The sequence below is a fragment of the Tiliqua scincoides genome, chromosome 1 (genome assembly GCF_035046505.1).
Source record: "Tiliqua scincoides isolate rTilSci1 chromosome 1, rTilSci1.hap2, whole genome shotgun sequence".
NCBI lineage: Eukaryota > Metazoa > Chordata > Lepidosauria > Squamata > Scincidae > Tiliqua > Tiliqua scincoides.
Genome location: NC_089821.1, coordinates 81,431,352 through 81,449,692, shown reverse-complemented (window position 1 = coordinate 81,449,692; position 18,341 = coordinate 81,431,352). Strand labels below are relative to the sequence as shown.

The 18,341-nt window shown below is 44.4% G+C and overlaps 1 protein-coding gene across 1 annotated transcript in view; it reads left to right on the top strand.

The window, feature by feature from the left end:
• The first annotated feature begins 7,480 nt into the window (after positions 1 to 7,480).
• Positions 7,481 to 18,341, top strand: part of HEG1 (heart development protein with EGF like domains 1) — a 69,374-nt gene continuing 58,513 nt past the window's right edge. Inside the window, exons 1-2 of the mRNA XM_066621417.1 lie at positions 7,481 to 7,485; positions 8,112 to 8,563. Coding sequence (XP_066477514.1) covers positions 7,481 to 7,485; positions 8,112 to 8,563 — 457 coding nt within the window. The remainder of the gene's footprint in view (positions 7,486 to 8,111; positions 8,564 to 18,341) is intronic.

Here is an 18,341-nt window from a genome sequence, read left to right as displayed (position 1 = left end):
TTTAAATTTTATATTTAAATTTTTTTTTTGGCCCTCCACACCACGCCAGATATCTGATGTGGCCCTCTGGCCAAAAAGTTTGGAGACCCCTGATCTAGCATATGGAGGCATTTTCACATTACAAGTTCTTCTGAGAAGAAAAATGTGATTTGCAAATATTGTCAGATGAAATATGCATTTCCAAATGCTACCAGGATGAGAAAACACATTCTTGCATTAACAAGTGTCCTGTAGATATAAAAAAATCCTTCATGGATCTAAGTGAAGAGGACCACAATGATGAAAATGCACATAGTTTTTCTCAACGTTCTTATTCAAGAAGTCCTCTTTCTACTCCATCTGTAACATCAACAGCAACACAAAGTGTTGTCCCATCAGCAGCATCTTCAAGTAAACAGATACTGAAGACAGTATCTGCATCCAAAAATTATTCAATAACTTCATTTGTAGACAAGATGACACCTGAAGATCAGGAAAAAAATTGATCAAGCTCTTGCAAGAGCAATATATTCTTCTGGAACACCATTTTCAATAACTGAAAATATATACTGAAGGATGTCTTAGTGGGCTGCTTCCTCCAGGCACATGTGTGGCAGGAAGCTTTGAAATGACTAAGGGTGCAATCCTAACCCCAAGTCGGTACTTTCCAGCATAGCAGTGCTAATGGGATGTGTGCTGCATCCTGCAGTTGGGTGGCACTCATGGAGGTGTCCTCAAAGTAAGGGAATGTTTGTTCCCTTACCTCAGAGCTGCATTGCCCTTATGTCAGTGCTGGAAAGCACTGACATAAGGGGTTAGGATTGTGCCCTAAGACCATCATACCATTTGCCAGCAGACATTCTTTGAGCAAGCCTCTTTTGGAGTTGGAATATGAACATGTCATGGAATCCTTGCAAGGAAAAATTAATGAAGCACTGTGTCTTGCACTACTTACTGTTGGATGGACAAATGTGAGAGGAGAAGGAATTATAAATTTTGTTATAACAACACCTCAACCTGTTTTTTACAAAAGCATTGAAACACAAGAGAACAGACATATTTTATAGCTGATATACTCTGCAGTATGTCTGTTCTCTTGTGTTTCAATGCTTTTGTAAAAAACAGGTTGAGGTGTTGTAGGATGTGAAGTCCTACAGAAAATTGGGATTGGTAAAATATTTGCTTTGCTGACTGACAATGCCAGCAATATGAAAGCAGCATGGGAGATCATAATGGAGAAGTATCCACATATTACTGCAATAGGATGCCCATCTCATGGGCTCAACTTCTTAATGATATTATGAAACTGGACACCCTTCAAATGATCTATAGATGAGCAAAAGAAGTTATAAAACTTGGAAAAGTTACTCATATTGTAGCTGCAGTTTTCAAGAAGGACCAGGTAGGAAAAAATGCAAAGAATAAAATAGTGACACTGAAGCTCTGTAGTAAAACTCGGTGGGCTGGAGTGGTGATCTCCTTTGAAAGTTTACTAAAAACAAAGAAGCTCTTCAAGAAACAGTAATAGTTGAAGATTTTAAAGTACCCAGGAGTATAAGAAACACAGTTCTTGATCAGTATGTCTTCTGGGTTCAGCTGCAAAATTCCCTGAAGATTTTAAAGCCGATTGCTGCTGAATCAGATAGTGCACTTTTGTCAGAAATTTCTTATTTAATGACCAAGTTAAAAACAACTGTTTTTGACAATCTCAGTATATCTCCACTTACAACTACAGAAGAAAGTGAAGTGAAAGATTTTATTTTAAAAAGAGAAGAATTTTGTTGCCATCCAATTCATGCTGCTGCAAATCTGCTGGATTCAAGATGCAAAGGTGGAATATAAGTGATGACAGCACTGTTACTGCATTTGACTGGATTACAAAACGAGCATCACATTTAGGACTTGATGTTGGGAAGGTACTTTCAAATGTTGCAGAATATAGAACGCCTTCAGGGATTTGGTCCAGGAATGAAATCTGCGATTCTGTCAAACATGGTGGCAAGGTCTTTGCACATCACAGCCTCTGACTCCTCTTGTTTCTTGCCTTCTTCAGATTCCTCCATCTTCTGCAGCATGTGAAAAAATCTGGTCTATTTTTTGAAAACACTCACACTAAATCAAAAACTAAACTGACATGTGAAAGGGTAGAGAAGTTTGTTTCAATCCCGGCAAACCTTCAGTTTTTAGAAGTCCATAATAACTGTGGTAGTGACAGACACAACAGAGGAGCTGCAGAAACAGAGACTGACACTGATACTGATAATTACAGCTCAGAAAATGATTCTGATTAACTTTCATGCCCATTCACTGAAACTTAGTCCTACTCCCTTCTATACACTTCCCTCCTCTTCAGTTCTTTTTATGAGAATGGGTTTTTTTTATTTTTATTTAATACTGTGGAGAGGAAATATGAATAATTGTTACTTCTGGATTTTTAAAAATTGGTTTGTGGAGGTTTTTTTGTCTGTTCCACATAAACTAGTAAACAGTTCAGGAGATTGTTGCTCCATTTGTTACAATTACAAATAAATATTATTAAAAAAAGTAAATTCTGTTTGTAATAATTGTTTGGATACACTATATTTTTAGTGTATCCAAAAACTATATGCTAGTTGTGATAATTTTATGCCAAGTCAAATTGTTCATAGTCATATTTTATGTTCCTAAAGTAACAGAATGACTTTCAATCTGGAAGAGAGAAAAAAGTGCTAAAAAACAGGAAAAAACTGGGTTTTTTCCTAGCTTCAAAATTTCCAAAAATTTTACATCTCTAAGTACAACCCAGAGCAGGTTAAGCATGCTCAACTTCCAAATTCTTGTGATTTTGCTTTAACTTCCTTTGGATTGTGTTCAAAAGGTTGGGCAGCCCAGTCCTAATGAGGGCTACATAAGGGGTGTCGGAGACTTAGGATTATACTTTGCCAACACTTTGAGTCAGGTATACCCATTTGCTGTTCTGTAGAGGTTGGTGTGAGAGCAAGCAAAGATCACACTTGTCAACCCTGGGAAATTACCAGGGCCATTGCGCAGTGGCCACTTGCTTTGCTGGGCAGCCCAATCAAATGCCATTGGCCTGCACATTGCCCAGGTCAGGGCTGTCATGAAAGTGCCTTAATGGCAGGGAGAAGGTGGGATGAAACTGGGTGGGGCAAGACAGGCTAGAGAGCAGATTTAGGCTGCCACTAAATCCTATTTCCTCTCCTGAGCCGCTTGGGAGGGGGGACAGGATTCAATGGCAGCCTCTGTCATCGTCCCCACTCCCCTCCCTGGCACGTCTCCTTGGTTTTGTGCCAGCTAAGTAGCTGGTGTGAATCTGAGTAGGGGTAAGGGAGTCAATATTCTCTTCCTCCAAGGAGACTTCTGGCTGCTGCTCTGGCCCCACAAGATACAGCAGCAGCCATTTTGCTGCCACTGTACTGCACAGGGCCAGGGCAGTATAGGATTGGGTCCTAAATCACTCCATCCTCACTTGTCCTTCCTATCATAATGTACAGTACATGTACATAATGTACCCTTTCAGCTCCAACACTGAACCGCTCCTTGATTCATTGCTGTGTGTTCAGTGCAATGTGTCTAAGGAAAATAATTTGGAACTTGTTGTGACAAAATCCAGAGGGGTAGCCACGTTCATCTGTGGCAATAAAACAGTGAGTCAAACAGCACTTTGTTTCATGAAGCAGGAAAAGAGAATGTTCCACCCCAAAACATTGATATCTTCAAGAGACGTGCTCTGTGTGTGTGTGTGTGTGTGTGTGTCCATTCCATCTTTGCTCACGCCCCTCCACCACCTGGCAAGAGTACTGTTCTTTCCTCCAGTCTAATCACAAGATTGTGGGAGAGAAAACAGGACAGTACAATTTAAAATAAAGTCTGGAATAAAGAAAGAAGACAAGCACTTTTTACCAGGAGAAATAAATTTTATTCATTATTGTTGGAATAAGAAGGGTAGGTTTGATGAAGAGCAGATCAATGGTTTCAAGTTTTTGTAACTTGATACACATGCTGTAAGATCACATAAATGCAGCTGCCATAATCTGTAGTGTTTTTAGTTTTTAAAGATGTTGGCTGCAAACCCAGACAGCCATAACACCTGTGGGGGAAGAGTTCATATTCAGCCAGAACTGTTTTGGAAGTTTTTAGTACAGCCAGGCACCTGGTGGAACTGACAAATCCCATTTCCATGGCTAGAATCCCATTTTCATGCAGCTATGTATGTCTATATCCTTCTGAACTATTTACCTGTATCATGAAAGTGAACAGTGGGACAGTGGAAATGAATTCTCTGTGCCCTTACAGTAGCTAAAAGACTGATATCGAAAAATTGGAAGGATAAATGCCATGCTACTAGTTGTCAGTGGATTGAAGACCTTTGACTTCTCAGCAAATGGCTTACAGACAACAGCTATGAATGGATACATTTGTGGATATTTGGAAGATTTTCGTAGATATATACATATAGTTGTGAAATGCACAATATTATAGATTGCTAACAGACTGGCCAACAGACCAACAGACTTGGCCAACAGACTGAGGCAAAGAGGCAAAGAAGGAAGGCCCATAGCCAGGGAGACAGACCAGGGACAGACTGCACTTGCTCCCAGTGTGGAAGGGATTGTCACTCCCGAATTGGCCTTTTCAGCCACACTAGATGCTGTTCCAGAACCACCATTCAGAGCGTGATACCATAGTCTTTTGAGACTGAAGGTTGCCATCATATATAGATTGCTTAAATATCTTTATATTTCCTTTTATTCTTCCCTCCCCCCCTTATTGTTGGTGGGTGAAAACGTGTGCCGTTTAATGCCCTTCTGCTTAACAAAAGACTGCATATACAGTGGTGGTCAAAGCACAACAAAGAGGCTCTTAATGAGGCAGTCAGGTCTCCCATAGCCTGCAGCAGAGTGTCTGTTTATGCAACAAAGAGGCTCTTAATGCAAAGAAGAGACAATCTATTTCTAGTAGCCTGCTTAGCCAGCCAGTGTCTGGCAGGAAGTGTGTGTTGGGCTGAATGCTCACTTTATGATGTAATCCCATAACAGGGATCAGAGGACATATCCCCGTTAAGTGGCACACACCTGTATTGTGTTTTTAAATGTATTTTTTTCTCACTAAAATAAAAAATTAATTTTTTAAAAGGATTGCAGCTATGCAAGATCATGACTGTGGGGAGTCCAGTGGAGTCTCACAGCCTGTTGGACAGAGGTAACTTTTAACACCAAAGACTTGGTTGAATTCACTGCTACCAGAAAGAGAGTTTGCCCTTGAAAAAGGGGGTAAAACTGGGACACTGTTTCTCATCTCCTCCTTCAGGCATGCCCAAAGGTTCAGGGTTCTCTCAGCACAGAAACTGATGCCTAGAGAAGCTATCTGGGGAGCCAACTTACCAGGCAAACCCCAACTACAAAGCACCCACCCTAGGTAACACTAACCCTGAAAGTTTGTGTGTTTCCTTTAAGCTGTTCAGATGTGCAGCTGCATGGCTTGAGTAAAGCTAGGCTATCTGCTCCTCAGAAACTGGCATTCCCGGAAGTCCAGTGAGGACATATGGCTATTGTTCCCTCTAAGCTGCACGGCCTCACAGCTCAAAACCAAGTGATGCTGAACTCTGCTCAGCTCAGAGCTCGGGGTTCCTGAAAGTCCAGCGATGACGACGACTATGATTGTAGCCAGCAAAGGGGTCTGTGCAGCCCTTGGGAGAATATTGCACAAGATGTCATTGTTGTACATCTGAAAATGCCACCAAGCTGCTGTGCAGCAATGGAAGAGATCCACATAGAGGTGGACTAAAAGGCCGTCAGGGATAAGAGGAGATAGCTATTGGTTCCATACAGACAAACTGAGTAAATACTGTTAGCAGAGCTGACAGTCCCATGTACAGCAAACTGACTTTTGTTAAGAACTTTACTGGGACAAAGAAAGGACTGCAGCCTTTGTTACAAAGGAAGAAACATCAAGACAGGACAAAAACCAAAGGAGTGGTCTGGCCAGCAGTAGAAAAGAGTAACCCACAAGCCTTAACCCTAGGCCAGTAGTTCCTAAACTGTGAGCCCTGGCTTCCTGGGGAGCCACAGAAGCCAGCCAGGGGAGCTGCGGAATGCTCATGTAAAACCCGCTGCCCTATACAATGTCTATGATTGCAGCCCTAATGGGGAGTCTCAGGCAATGGCCAAGTAGGTGAAGGGAGCCACTAGCTGAAAAAGTTTGGGAACCACTGCACTAAGCAACAAACTCCCCCTACTGGTGGAGGCTAACATTTACACCCACACCTCTGGTTAAACAAATCTAGAAGGTATCACTTTGCACCTCAGCAGCTGAGAGGAGCTCTGCAAAGTGATGCCTCCGCAGAAGTGGTGCTGCTGAAAGGGTGGCTTGTGTGATAATTGGGGTCTCCCAGTGCCAATCTTTCAGCACTGATGCTGATGTAGCTGATGGTGGTGCTGGGAGAGCTACAGGCCAGATGAAGAACTTCCTGGGGATTATCCAGCCCACAACTCTTATGTTTGACATTCCCATCTAAACAATGATAACTGCCTAGAGCAGCACTTATGGGCAGCCCTCCTGTCCTCCCTGGCACCAGCAGTCACAACAGCACCAAAATGGCTACTAGTACTAAAAAAACTGAGAACCACCAACTCAAACTGTGAGTTGGGACCCACTAGCTGGGTCGCAAGCCAATTTCAGGTGGGTCTCCATTCATTTCAATATTTTATTTTTAATATATTGCAGCACAATCCTAGATGTGTTTACTCAGAAGTAAGTCTCATTGTGTTCAATGGGATTTATTCCAGGTCAGTATGTATAGGATTGCAGACTTAATGCTACCATGGCATGTGACTCCTTTTGAGGAAATGTGACAGATCTGTACGTTTAACAGGCTACTATGTATATGCTTTTAACAAAGGTAGTCAATGCAGCTTACTCCTGGGTAAGTGTGGATAGGATTGCAGCCTAGGATTGTTAAAAATTTTCTACTTGATAATATAATTTCTGATCATGACATCACTTCCGGTGGGTCCTGACAGATTCTCATTCTAAAAAGTGGGTCCTGGTGCTGAAAGTTTGAGAACCACTGTTTTAGGGGATTCCAACTGGTCCAGCCTCATCTGTTCTGCTTTGTCAGTCCTGAAGTGGATTGACCTGAGGTCAGCCTCTTGACACTCCCCTTGATCTGGGTCAGGTGGTTGGACTTGACCAATGAACAAGTGGGTGGCATAAGGGCAGCAAGGGAGAAGGTGTAAAGGAGCCCTTTGAAGAAACCTTGGATAGCTAAGGATGATGGAGCAGAAGGAATGAACATCACAGGTAGGAGAGTAGCAAGATGAAACCAGAGCCAGGTCATAGAGTGGGGAGGTTGGACTTCAAGGTAAGGCCCAGGAGCTTTTGCTGGATGCAGGAGCGGGCAGGAAGTTAGTGCAGGGATTTATGCCCAACCTTGCATATATGCAACAGGGATCAAATGTGTATACCTGTAGGCTGGGCAGAAATAGGTTTAAGGAAGGGCATGACGTGAGCTGAGAGGAAACGCTTTTGGTGGCAGAAGGCTGGAAAGAGACAGAGGAAGGACCTGGAAAACGGATCTGGAAAAAGTATTTCAGGGCCCTCGCTTACAAGTCCTGTATGTCACAAGCCTCATTTTGACCACCCTCAATCCTGAATGAATACTACGCAGGTGAGAGTAAGTGAGCCCGTTTCATCATGGAGAATTGCACAACTATCACGTGTAATGCCCATCACACTCTCAACCCCCATTTGTCTGGCCTTAATGGGTGCCTCTGGAGCCTATTTGGCTGCAAACTTCACCTCCTGAGTTTTAACTGTTGAAGGCCAACTCCAGTCGTCCGCTTGTCAGGCTGCCTCTCCTGATGTAGCAGCAGCAGCAGCAGCAGGGCTGGGGATGCGAGGATCGCCTTGGGCGTGTTTGCTGCAGCCGGGCTCTGGGGCCAGCCCTCTGGAGCACCTGCCTGCCTCCGAGCTGAGAGCTCCTCCTCGGTCAGGTCTCCCTCTGGCTCCCTCCAGAGCAGATGGGGGGGGGGCGTGGAGAGCAGAGCCGAAGGGAGGGGAGCCCGCGTTGCCCGGTGGTGATGTCAGCCTGCAAGGCGGAGCCTGCCCTGCTGGTGCGCTTTTACTTTCAGGCTGGCTGCGAGCAGCGTGCGCTGGGCTGCCTCTCCCTCCCGCTCGGCTCTGGACCATGAGAGCCCTTCAGCATCACCCAGCGGCCTCGCCCTGGACCTGGGTCGCTTCTGGAAGAGCTGCGCCCCGCTGATTGCCCTGCTCCAGAAGTCTCCCGCAGCCCAGCCCAGCCCAGCCCAGCCCCGGGCATGTGAAGCCCCGAGCATCATGCCAGCGACGTGCACTTCTCTGCTCCATCAACTCAGCCTCCTCCTGCTCGTGGGGCGGCTGCACCTCTTGGTGGGCTCTGCCCCGCTCGCCCAGTTCCCCGCACCGCAGCCTCCGGGGTCTGCTGCGGTCCCCCAGGAGGAAGCCTCTTGGGCCGCCGCCCCCTCGCTGCTGCCCGGGCAGCTCGGAAGCGCTCAGCCGTCCTCCGGATCGGGCAGGGCTCGGGCTCCAGCCACCAGCAAGCCGGGTGAGTGGAGGATGGATGGGAAGGGGAAGAGGGTGGAGGGGAAGCTGCTTGCGAGGCAACAGCAGCTGCTCCAGGGGGCTTAGCTTCCTCCCTCCCTGCACATGTTATCCCGTCTTGGACTGGGGCTTCCTGCAGCCTGACACAGATTAGAGGGCCCCTAAGGAGCAGCTCTGCTGCTGGACTGCAGAAATCCCCCCCACCTCCCCCCCCACACGAATTTTTTTTCCTTGACAGAAAGGGGGTCGCCTGCGGTAGCCCTGATCACCTTCCCCCCCCCCGTCCCTGCAAGGATTGTGCCACCTTACTACAGTGATTGTAGCACCCAGGCTGTAGTGGCAGTTCTCAGAACAACAGCACAAAACCCTTTCTAAGACTCTTCCCCCCTCCCCACCCAAACACACCCCCCCCCCCAGCTCTTAGGAGAGAAACCTTCAACCACCTTCAACCTTCAGGGGGTGCCTGGCCTTAAGGGGATTTTCAGGCTGCGAAGGGTTAAGATTTCTTAGCTCCCCTGCTCTTTTAATAGCCAAGCACTAGGGGAAAAAAGCCTTGAACAGCTGCTCTTTTCCTAGCCAGGTCAGATCAGTGGTGTGATGGAGCTGCTGCAATAGATGACATGATGGAGTTGCACAGGAAGGACTTGGAAGAGTTTGGCTAGGAGGTGTGCAGCAAAAGCCACCAGCGAGCTTGGCCTGTAAGACTGTAACAGCCTTGAGTTTGCATTTCTCACTAAAGAGACATTTTGCAAAATTAATTTATTAGGATCGCTTCTAGACCGTGCCAAGTATTGATTTTTAAAAAATTCATACTATGCCTTAATGTTAGCATTTTTTGTTCTGGCACGTAAAGATCAATTTCTGCCTTTCTGGTAGCACTTAAGTGCTACAAACTGAAGTCAAGATAGGTTTGGAAACAGTACATTGAGTTTGAGGGGCTGTGTGATGTTAAATGTGGGTGTACAGAAGCCTGTAACTCATAGAGATCTGATTCTTCTGAACTCCAATTAACACTCAGATTCACTTACTTTGCTAACGGACAATCTCACTGCATTTCAGCTTTGTATGCGGAAGCTTTAGGAAGCAGAATGGAAGTAACACTCTAGCATATTTGACATCTGAATGATATAGAATCAGCTATGAACTATCTGAACATTTTTCTTTATTACCTTTTTAAAATTTTTTATAGCATTGTCATTCACCATTATCTTTAACAGAAGGATTTTTTTCCCTAAGGCGTTTACAGTCTAAAAAGAGACACTAGTAGCAGGCCACTGGGAAGAATACTAATTTTTAATACGGTGTAATAAAGCTATGATAACGCTGTTATGAATAAAAATATTTGTATATGGCTTTCAACAAAAAAAGGTTTGTTATGTGGTTTGCATAGCAGATTTACAGCACGCTGGACTGAATAGGGACAGTTGCTCTCACTCTGCTAAATATAAGGCAATCATCACTTTAAAAGATGCCTTTGTGCCATATTAGCAGTAGATATGGACATTTTGAAATTCTAATTCAAGTACATTGGAATATGCTGATGTGATGCTCTCCCCCCTCCCCCCCGCATTGCAAGTGTGCCAAAAGATCTATCCCTTTAACCTTTCTTTAATCCCAGATTGTGGCAATGAAAAATAGCTACCACATTATGGTATGGTTTGGTCAATATTTTTCTGCCCAAACTAACCTCATACATGAAATGCTGTGCAGGTGAACGGGGCATTCACCTCTTGGCCTCTCCCTTTGCTTCTCCCACTTTCCTTTCAACTCTCTTTAATTGCATGAATTAATTCATCTGAAGTATTCTGTCATGCAATTAGGGAAATTATCAAGGAAAGTGGGGGAAGTGAGGGAAAGGGCCAGGACACACATACTCCATGAGCATGCATGTCAGTTGATACATAGGACCAGTTTGGGCTTAAAAATGAGGGTTGCTGTAGTAATGGTTTGCGCTGGTAAGGGGATTGGATTAGTTGACCTCTAACTCTTAACATCCTATCCAACATTCTATGGTTCTGTATAATCTGAACCAGCCTTCTGAGGGATAAATAGTTCACAATAAATAATATCTAGTTGTCATCCCATGAAAAGAATCTTAAAACCTTTCAGAGCTTCACAAGGTTTCAGGAACCCTAGAATATGTTGTGATCTCTGGGCGAGAGATGACAGGAGCAGTGGCAGGGTTTGGAGATTTTTTGTCTAAAAACACTTTGGCCGCTGTATTTATTTTTGTTTGTTTTTCACATTTTTTTACCGCCCTTCCTGCAAAGAGCTCAGGGCGGTGTACACAGCTGCTCTTCTCCTTTTGTCCTCACAACAACCCTGTGAGGTAGGTGAGGCTGAGAGAAAGTGACTGGCCCACATTGAACTGTCAGTTTGGAGCAGGCTGAGGATCTAGAAGGTTAGACCATCAGATGGTCATCTTTTTCAGGGTTTTCCAGATGTCTTGGCTTCGAAGGAGATGCAGAAGGTCTGGCATTAGAAAGTGCCTGTATTAAGGATGGCGTCAGTGTGGAAGAAGCTTCAATTTCCTAGCCTTCCTACTGCAACACAGGCATCTCGGAAAGTATATGAATGGCATCTGAAAGATTCCAAGCATGAACTTTAATTCTGAGTGGGAATGGTACGCTGCTATCAATATGTACTGGGCGATTTAAAATTTGTTTTCTGTGCTTAGGAAGTGAGTTCTAGGAAGTCCGAAGAATAGCAACCTTTGAATGGAAAGGAGCAATTAGCACCTACCCACCCACTATGCTTTGGCAAACCCACATCCAGTTCAGGACCTCGCACTGAAGCAGGGACTCTCTGTACTTTAACACACAACAGATTACGCACGGTGCACAAATCCAGCCAAAATTAGTTGTATTACCAACCCAATTCACAACCCTGAATTACTCTGATTAAGGAAACTGGAATCAGTCTTCATTTTCAGCCATCGGATCTGAGCTTACTGATAATCTCTTCTGTAGTTGCATAAGGACAGTAGTCAGTTTTGAAGTGTGAGTATGGATATGAAGAACAGCAGGGCAGCCTCCTCTTAAATGACATGTGTGGACACAGTGACTCCTGAAGGGCTAGTGAGGACAGTGATGCAACAGAGAAAATAAGGTACCACCTACATGCTACTATTTTTGACTTCATGGAAGGGTAGACAGAATTTGATCATGGTCAAATGATTGGTGGTTACTTGACTCAGCAGTTGACATTATTTCAGGGGTCTATTGATTAGCATCCCATCCTTGGTAGGTCAGTTGTTAACACTTTGTAGACCAGAAACTGAGGCTTAGTGATATACCTAAGACCTTACTGTAAGTCTGGGAGAATCCATACTTCATTCAAGGACACAGTTTGCATCATTTCATTATTCTATTAGGAAGTTCCAAAATGGTTCATTGAGGAGAGTTCTCTCAAGGACTGTCACAGTGCAGACCTATGCATGCCTACTCACAAGTAAGCCCCATTAATTTCCATGGGACTCATACCTAGGGAAGTGTGCATAGGGCTGCTGGCTTAGCCAGTCTAGGCAGACACTGTAGTTGTATTTACCAGAACTACAGAGTAAGTCAAGGCTGTGACTTACTACACGTATATGCGGTCCACCACTTCTCATTATCAGTGAAAGGATGCTGGTCTTGATGGTCTTTTCCCCACTGAAGCAGCTCTTCAGTGCTTAATTATAAACAATGTATGAAAGACAATGGCATCTAACTGGAAGGAATGATTGTCTAGAGATGATAAGGAAGCGGGCAGGGATTCAGAAGAGCCTGGTTAAGTCTCCGACGTCTTTGGGTGACCTTAGGAAACTCAATGAATTTGCTCTGTATCTCAGTTCCTATTTGGTTATGATGAATGTTTCAGAATTTCCTATCTCTCATGGGGTATTATGAGGACAGACAGCAACAATAGTGAAAGGAATGTATTTACTGCAAAATGGTTGTGATTTGTCTGGGGTTGTCCACCTTCTTCTGTATCTTGAGATTTTAAAAAATTTGGTTTGTTGATTTATTTGTTGCACTTACATCCTGCCTTTCTTCTTTTTGCAAGAACCCAATGTAGGAGAATCTGTAAGGGAAAGTAATCATATTTTCAACAGTGTGGGCAGCCATTTTATGGTTACTTTCTGAAACACCCTCATGTACTATTATTTATTGAGATTTGGAACCTTATTTTCCCTTCAGGTTTGGTAAAAGATATCCTGGTTCTTGAATCAGTAGATGCAGAAGGCTTAAATAGCTATCTAAGAAAAAACTAATCTTGTCACCGGGAGAAAATAGATGGAGGAGGTGAACGGCACAGTTCCAGAATTAATGTTAGGACATTGTACTCTGCCTCTGGTTGAGTTGCCTATAAGTCCATTAGTCAAGGTCTCAAAGTGTGACCATTCACTGTGCCACTGAGATTTTTGATTCTATTATTTTTGGCAAGCCCTGTGTTCCTAGAGATGAAAAATAGATAAAAGGCATAGCTCATGGCCTTCTCGAAGCTTTCAGCACATTTTCAGCCATAGCCCTGAACTAGCAGCATTTCTATAGTTGTACATGGCAGGCGGGGGGAGGGTGGTGCTTCTATCAATTTCCTGTAAAACCTTTATTGGTAAAATCAGTATATTAAAATTAAGAGATGAAACAATAAAGTGCCTGTGCTTGATAGTGTAACAAACAATCTTAAGTGAATTTGACTATCAGTTTCTTTTCTTTATTTTTCCTAATCTTTCTTCTCCTTTTGGAGCATTTGCTGCATTAAATACTAAGTCAAAGGTTAGTCCTTGTTCTAGCTGAATTCTAACAATGGAACCTTTGTCAATTATATTCCTGAAACCCTGGAAGACAGGGCAGGTGCCAGAAAACTGGAGATGGGCTCTTGTTGTCCCAATCTTCAATCTTACTAGACTAGGCTGTCAAATGGAAGAGAGTGGTTGTACCTGTATTCTCTTTTGCCCCACACAGAAGGATTCGATGATCTAATGGGCTTAAGGTGCAAGAGGGGAGGTTTCAGTTGAATATCAGGAAACATTTCTTAATGGTAAACGCAGTTTGAGAATGGAACTGATACTGAGGGAAATGGTGGGTTTTCCCTTGCTGGAGTTCTTCAAGCAAAGGCTCAGCAAGCATGTTTTGGAGATTTTCCTGATTCAATTTTAATTGTCTGTTTAGCAAGTGGTACAAAGATGTGCAGATTTTTCTTACAGTGAAAATAGGCAGCCTCTAAATTCTCTCCATTAGCAAATCCAGGAGGTATGGATTAAAATGTGGTGATAAGGTTTCGAGCCATGCAAGCATGTCACCTTTTCTCCCCCCAAGTGGTACAGCCAATCCCCTGGATTGCCACAACAGATCACAAAATAAATCTAAGGCTAAGCTGGAACTGAAATCTCGGTTTCCCAGGTGTAAGTCTATGTGTATTGGGGCAAGGACCTGCCCTCTCATTCTTTGGAAAGCACAGTGTACATGGATGGTGCAGTATAATTAAGGGCACAATCCTAAGGTGCCATCCTAACATGCTGTAAAGCATGTTTGCACCTCCTCGGGAGTAGGCTGGGTCAGGAAAAATTTCCCCTTACCTCCGGCTGAGCCACTTTGGGGCCACTTTGGGGCCTCCTGGCCTGCCTGTTCCAGCACAAGATAGGATTGCATTGTAAACAATGCAAATCGCTGCATAACTGCCTGGCTTTCTTTGCCCATAAATTCCAAATTAAATCTTTCTTGAGTGATAGGAGTTTCTCTCTGTTAAAGCATTTTTTTGATTGATAGTCTCATAAGCATCCCCACGGCAAGCTGTCTGCTTTCCAGTGAAACAGCTAGATCCAAACTGGTAGCGATTTTCAATCACTGCACTACAGCGTCTCCAGGTGCGTCATGGGAGGTTGTTGGAGGGTCATTGATTAGTAGGGCTGTTGTGGGATGTGAGCTCCCCACCAGCAGCATGGTGTGCCTTGTCAATTGTCAAAAAATTGGTGGTGTGCCTTGACCATTTTAGTGCCTTGTCAGTGTGCCATCAGATGAAAAAAGACTGAAAGTTGCTGCTCTAGAAAGATACAAGTGCTTCCTGTAAACATTGCCTACATGTGGAAATGAATTCTGTCAGGATGGCCTTGTGGTAAGGCTCACGTGGAGACCAAAAAACAAAAATCTGCTTTTTGGACCGTAGTTTTGTAAGCAGATAGCATCAGGGGAGAATAGGAGTTCAGGGACTGTGGGGAAATATCTTACGCATATAAAAATTGGAACTTATTAAATAATATAGATCATATATATGGAATAATAATAATAATATAGGTATTTATATACTGCCTTTCTTGGTTGTCAGATTTCTCCTCAGACTTTAATTCAAGGCGGTTTACATAGGCAGGCAATACCCAATCCCCATTGGTATCCCAATAGGGATTTTTTACAATTGAAGAAGGTTCTGTCTTTCAAGAATCACATTTCAGATGGATCTTTAATGATCTGGTATCACATTCTGGCCTCCATTTTCCTCCCACAGCCAAAGAGCAGGTGGAATAACTCAGCTAGGCTTGTCAGCTGCTTCAAGGTCTCGCCGTTCATGGTGCCAGTGGCCTCGAACTGGTGGCCTTCGGGTGTTATCTTCAAGCAAATGGAGGCTCTACCCACTAGACCAGGGGTACCCAAACCCCAGCCCTGGGGCCACTTGCGGCTCTCAAGGACTTCCAATGTAGACCTCAGGGAGCCCCTAGTTTCCAATGAGCCTCTGGCCCTCCAGAGACTTGCTGGAGCCCACACTGGCCCAACGCAACTACTCTCAGTGTGAGGGCAATTGTTTGACCTCTCACATAAGCTGTGGGGTGAGGGCTCGCTCCACTGCTTGCTGTTTCACGTCTGTGATGCAGTAGTGGCAGCAAAGGAAAGGCCAGCCTTGCTTTGTGCAAGGCCTTTTATAGGCCTTGAGCTATTGCAAGACCTTCATTCATTCATAGAAGTTCATCTTTAATATATTCAGTTATGTAAACTTATGTAAATTTATTCAAATTTCAAATTTAAATTAATTCTTTTTTCACCAGCCCCCGACACAGTGTCAGAGAGACGATGTGGCCCTCCGAAAAACTTTGGACACCCCTGCTCTAGTCCAGACCTCCTGCCCTCCTGAAAGTGAATAGTTAGTGGGTTTCTTTAAGATGAATCACAGAAATAGATTCAGAGGTCTCTCTGTAAAACAGTGAGCTGTGTGAGACTATAAACAAGGATGCACAGGCACCTATTTCACTAGTCCTGAGCTGTGCCACCAGATCCCTCTGTTTTCACATGAGGCCTAGCTAGCTAGCCAGCCCATGCTTTGTTGGACTCCTCCAATCATTCACATCCACCCTTCAAGCTCTAATCATAATTAGAGTGCATGGACAAGGAGAAAAACTTTCCCACCCCAAAGGGAAATGAGAGGCTGTGTTGCTGGGGCAGTCAGCCCAAGTAATAATATAATCTTAGAAGAATGCAACTCCCTGGAGTAAAGGAAGTTCTAAAACTTCAGTATTTGGAGCTGTGAAAATAGCTGTTGCTTGTTTGGCTGTGACTGTGTGATCCAGGCTTCTGAAACACCATGGTACTTGAGGGTCAGAGTTGAGAACAGAGGAAAAGAGCCTTTTCATAAACAAGGTGAACCCTCCTTTGGATGGAGGGTGTGGGAATCTTTAACATTCCAATGTCTGTTTGCCCTGAAATTTATGATCATATTGAGGTTCAAATATTTGATTGGCTCTGTAGCCCTACTTTTTCTGTGCTTTTCCAATAGGGTCTAAGGGGTCAGTATAGAAAGCTCATAAAGCAGGTACTAAGTGGGAATAAGAGGGGCACAGAGGAATCATGTTTATAACAATGAAGCAGAAAGTTTAGGGAAGAGGATGATATCACCCAAACTAGATATCATGGAAAATGTATGATTCAAATTCGAAGATTATCCAAATCCCAGTGTGACTGTCTAGATTAGGAGGAGTCAGTGTGAACCTTCAAGGCAGAGGTGACAGTTGAGTTTTTTTCCCTCCCCCTATATCGTAGTTACTGTTGGTAGCAGACATTCTCCTGAAGAAGGCTTATGTTGCCCAAAATAGTTTGGGATATTGATAATCTGTTGCTTTTGAGCAATGAAGCAGGAGTGCCTGCACAGAAGTGAGCAAGCATAGGGAGGAAAGGGAGCCTCTGAAACTTAATGGGTGACTTTCAAGGGCAAAAAGGGACATATTGAGGCAGAGAGAGAATAGGCAAAGAGTCATGGTGAGATTTCAAAAGTGGGAGAACATACACAAAGGAGGAGGGAAGGCCCAAAAGGATCAAACAAGAAGGCTTAGGGGAGGCAGGAAACCCCATTTTTTCCTTTCCCAGTGATGCTCTTGTAGGTGGAGATTAGCATTTGCCTCCACTATTGGCTCTGTAACCTAAGCAACTTCCACTGTTTACATACCCTAGGCTAGTGGTTCCCAAACTTTTTTGATATCTCCCTTTACCTACTGGGATGGCTCCCCATTAGGTTGCAATCCTATACATTGTATATAGTGACAGGGTTTTTACAAGGATTCCACAGCTCTCCTGGCTGGTTGCCGTGGCTCTCCAGGGAGGGTCACGGCCCACATTTTGGGAACCACTGCCCTAGGCCACTGCTTTTCAACCAGTGGTACTTTACAGTATGGTAGGTGGTGCTGGACTCAGTTACCACGGTGACCACGTGACACTGCCTCAACTGGCCTGCCCCTGCTGGAAGTAGAAGTGGCTGGGGCAGTGGTACACCAGTGGGCAAGCTGGGGCTGTGTTGCTGCCTAATCCTTCCAAAGAGGCACTGTTTAAAGAAGGAGGGTTCAGAGCAGTGTAGAGAGAAGGAGACGGCTGCATCTCTCAAGACACCTCACAACTGTGAAGCAAGCCACCTACTTTTGTGCACAGCTGCCATCTCTGGTAGTAGTGGTAGTACTCACAAAAATGGTACCTGCCAACAGTGACACTTAGAACAGTGGGACTTCCAAACAAACAGAAAGTCCTGGTGTATGCCAAACCTCTGCTATTGCCTCTGTTATCTACCACTGCTTTGTGTCTTAGAGTGCAAACTTGTAAGACGGCTAAGATAAATTCAGTCTTTCAGATAAATTCAGTCAAACCTAAAGATAAATCTGTTGAACTGGGCACTGTGAGTGGGGTTCAGACTTTAATATGAAATCTTCATTGGGCTTCAAATTCACTGCCAGCAACCAGGCTTCTCCTGAAGTAGACAGCGTAGCAAGATGCATAGTGAACTGGATGCATGTGGCTATTTCAAATGTGAAGTTACACACGCTTGTCACATAACACGTGAAACAGGCCTAATCTTGAAAAAAAGGGTCTAATTCGAAACTGGCACATTTACAGCACATGGAAAGTAAGGAGCTCTGTGCTGGGCCAGCACTAGTCAGGAGCTTGGCCCAGTACTGGCAGGAGGAGGTTTCACCCAGTGCTGGCCAGAGGACCTGCTGGATCCTGAACTCTGCATTGGGCCAGAAGGCCCAACACAAAGGCCCTCACACCTGCACCAATAAAATAGCTGGTGCAGATGCAAGGAGAACCATTGCCAGGGCTGGAACTTTCGTCGGTGGAAGGGGATAAAAGTCCCCTTCCCCCAAGGAGACTCCAGGCAGCTTCCTGGAGCCCGCTGGATTCAGCTGTAGCCGCTTTGGTACCGCTGCTCCAGCAGGCATGGGGAAAAATAGAATTTGGCTGCCCATTGATACAACCAAGTGTGGGATTTGGCTCAGTTTTTGAGTCTCCAGTGGAATTGTAAGCAATACTTAGGGCAAAGTTACCTATTGA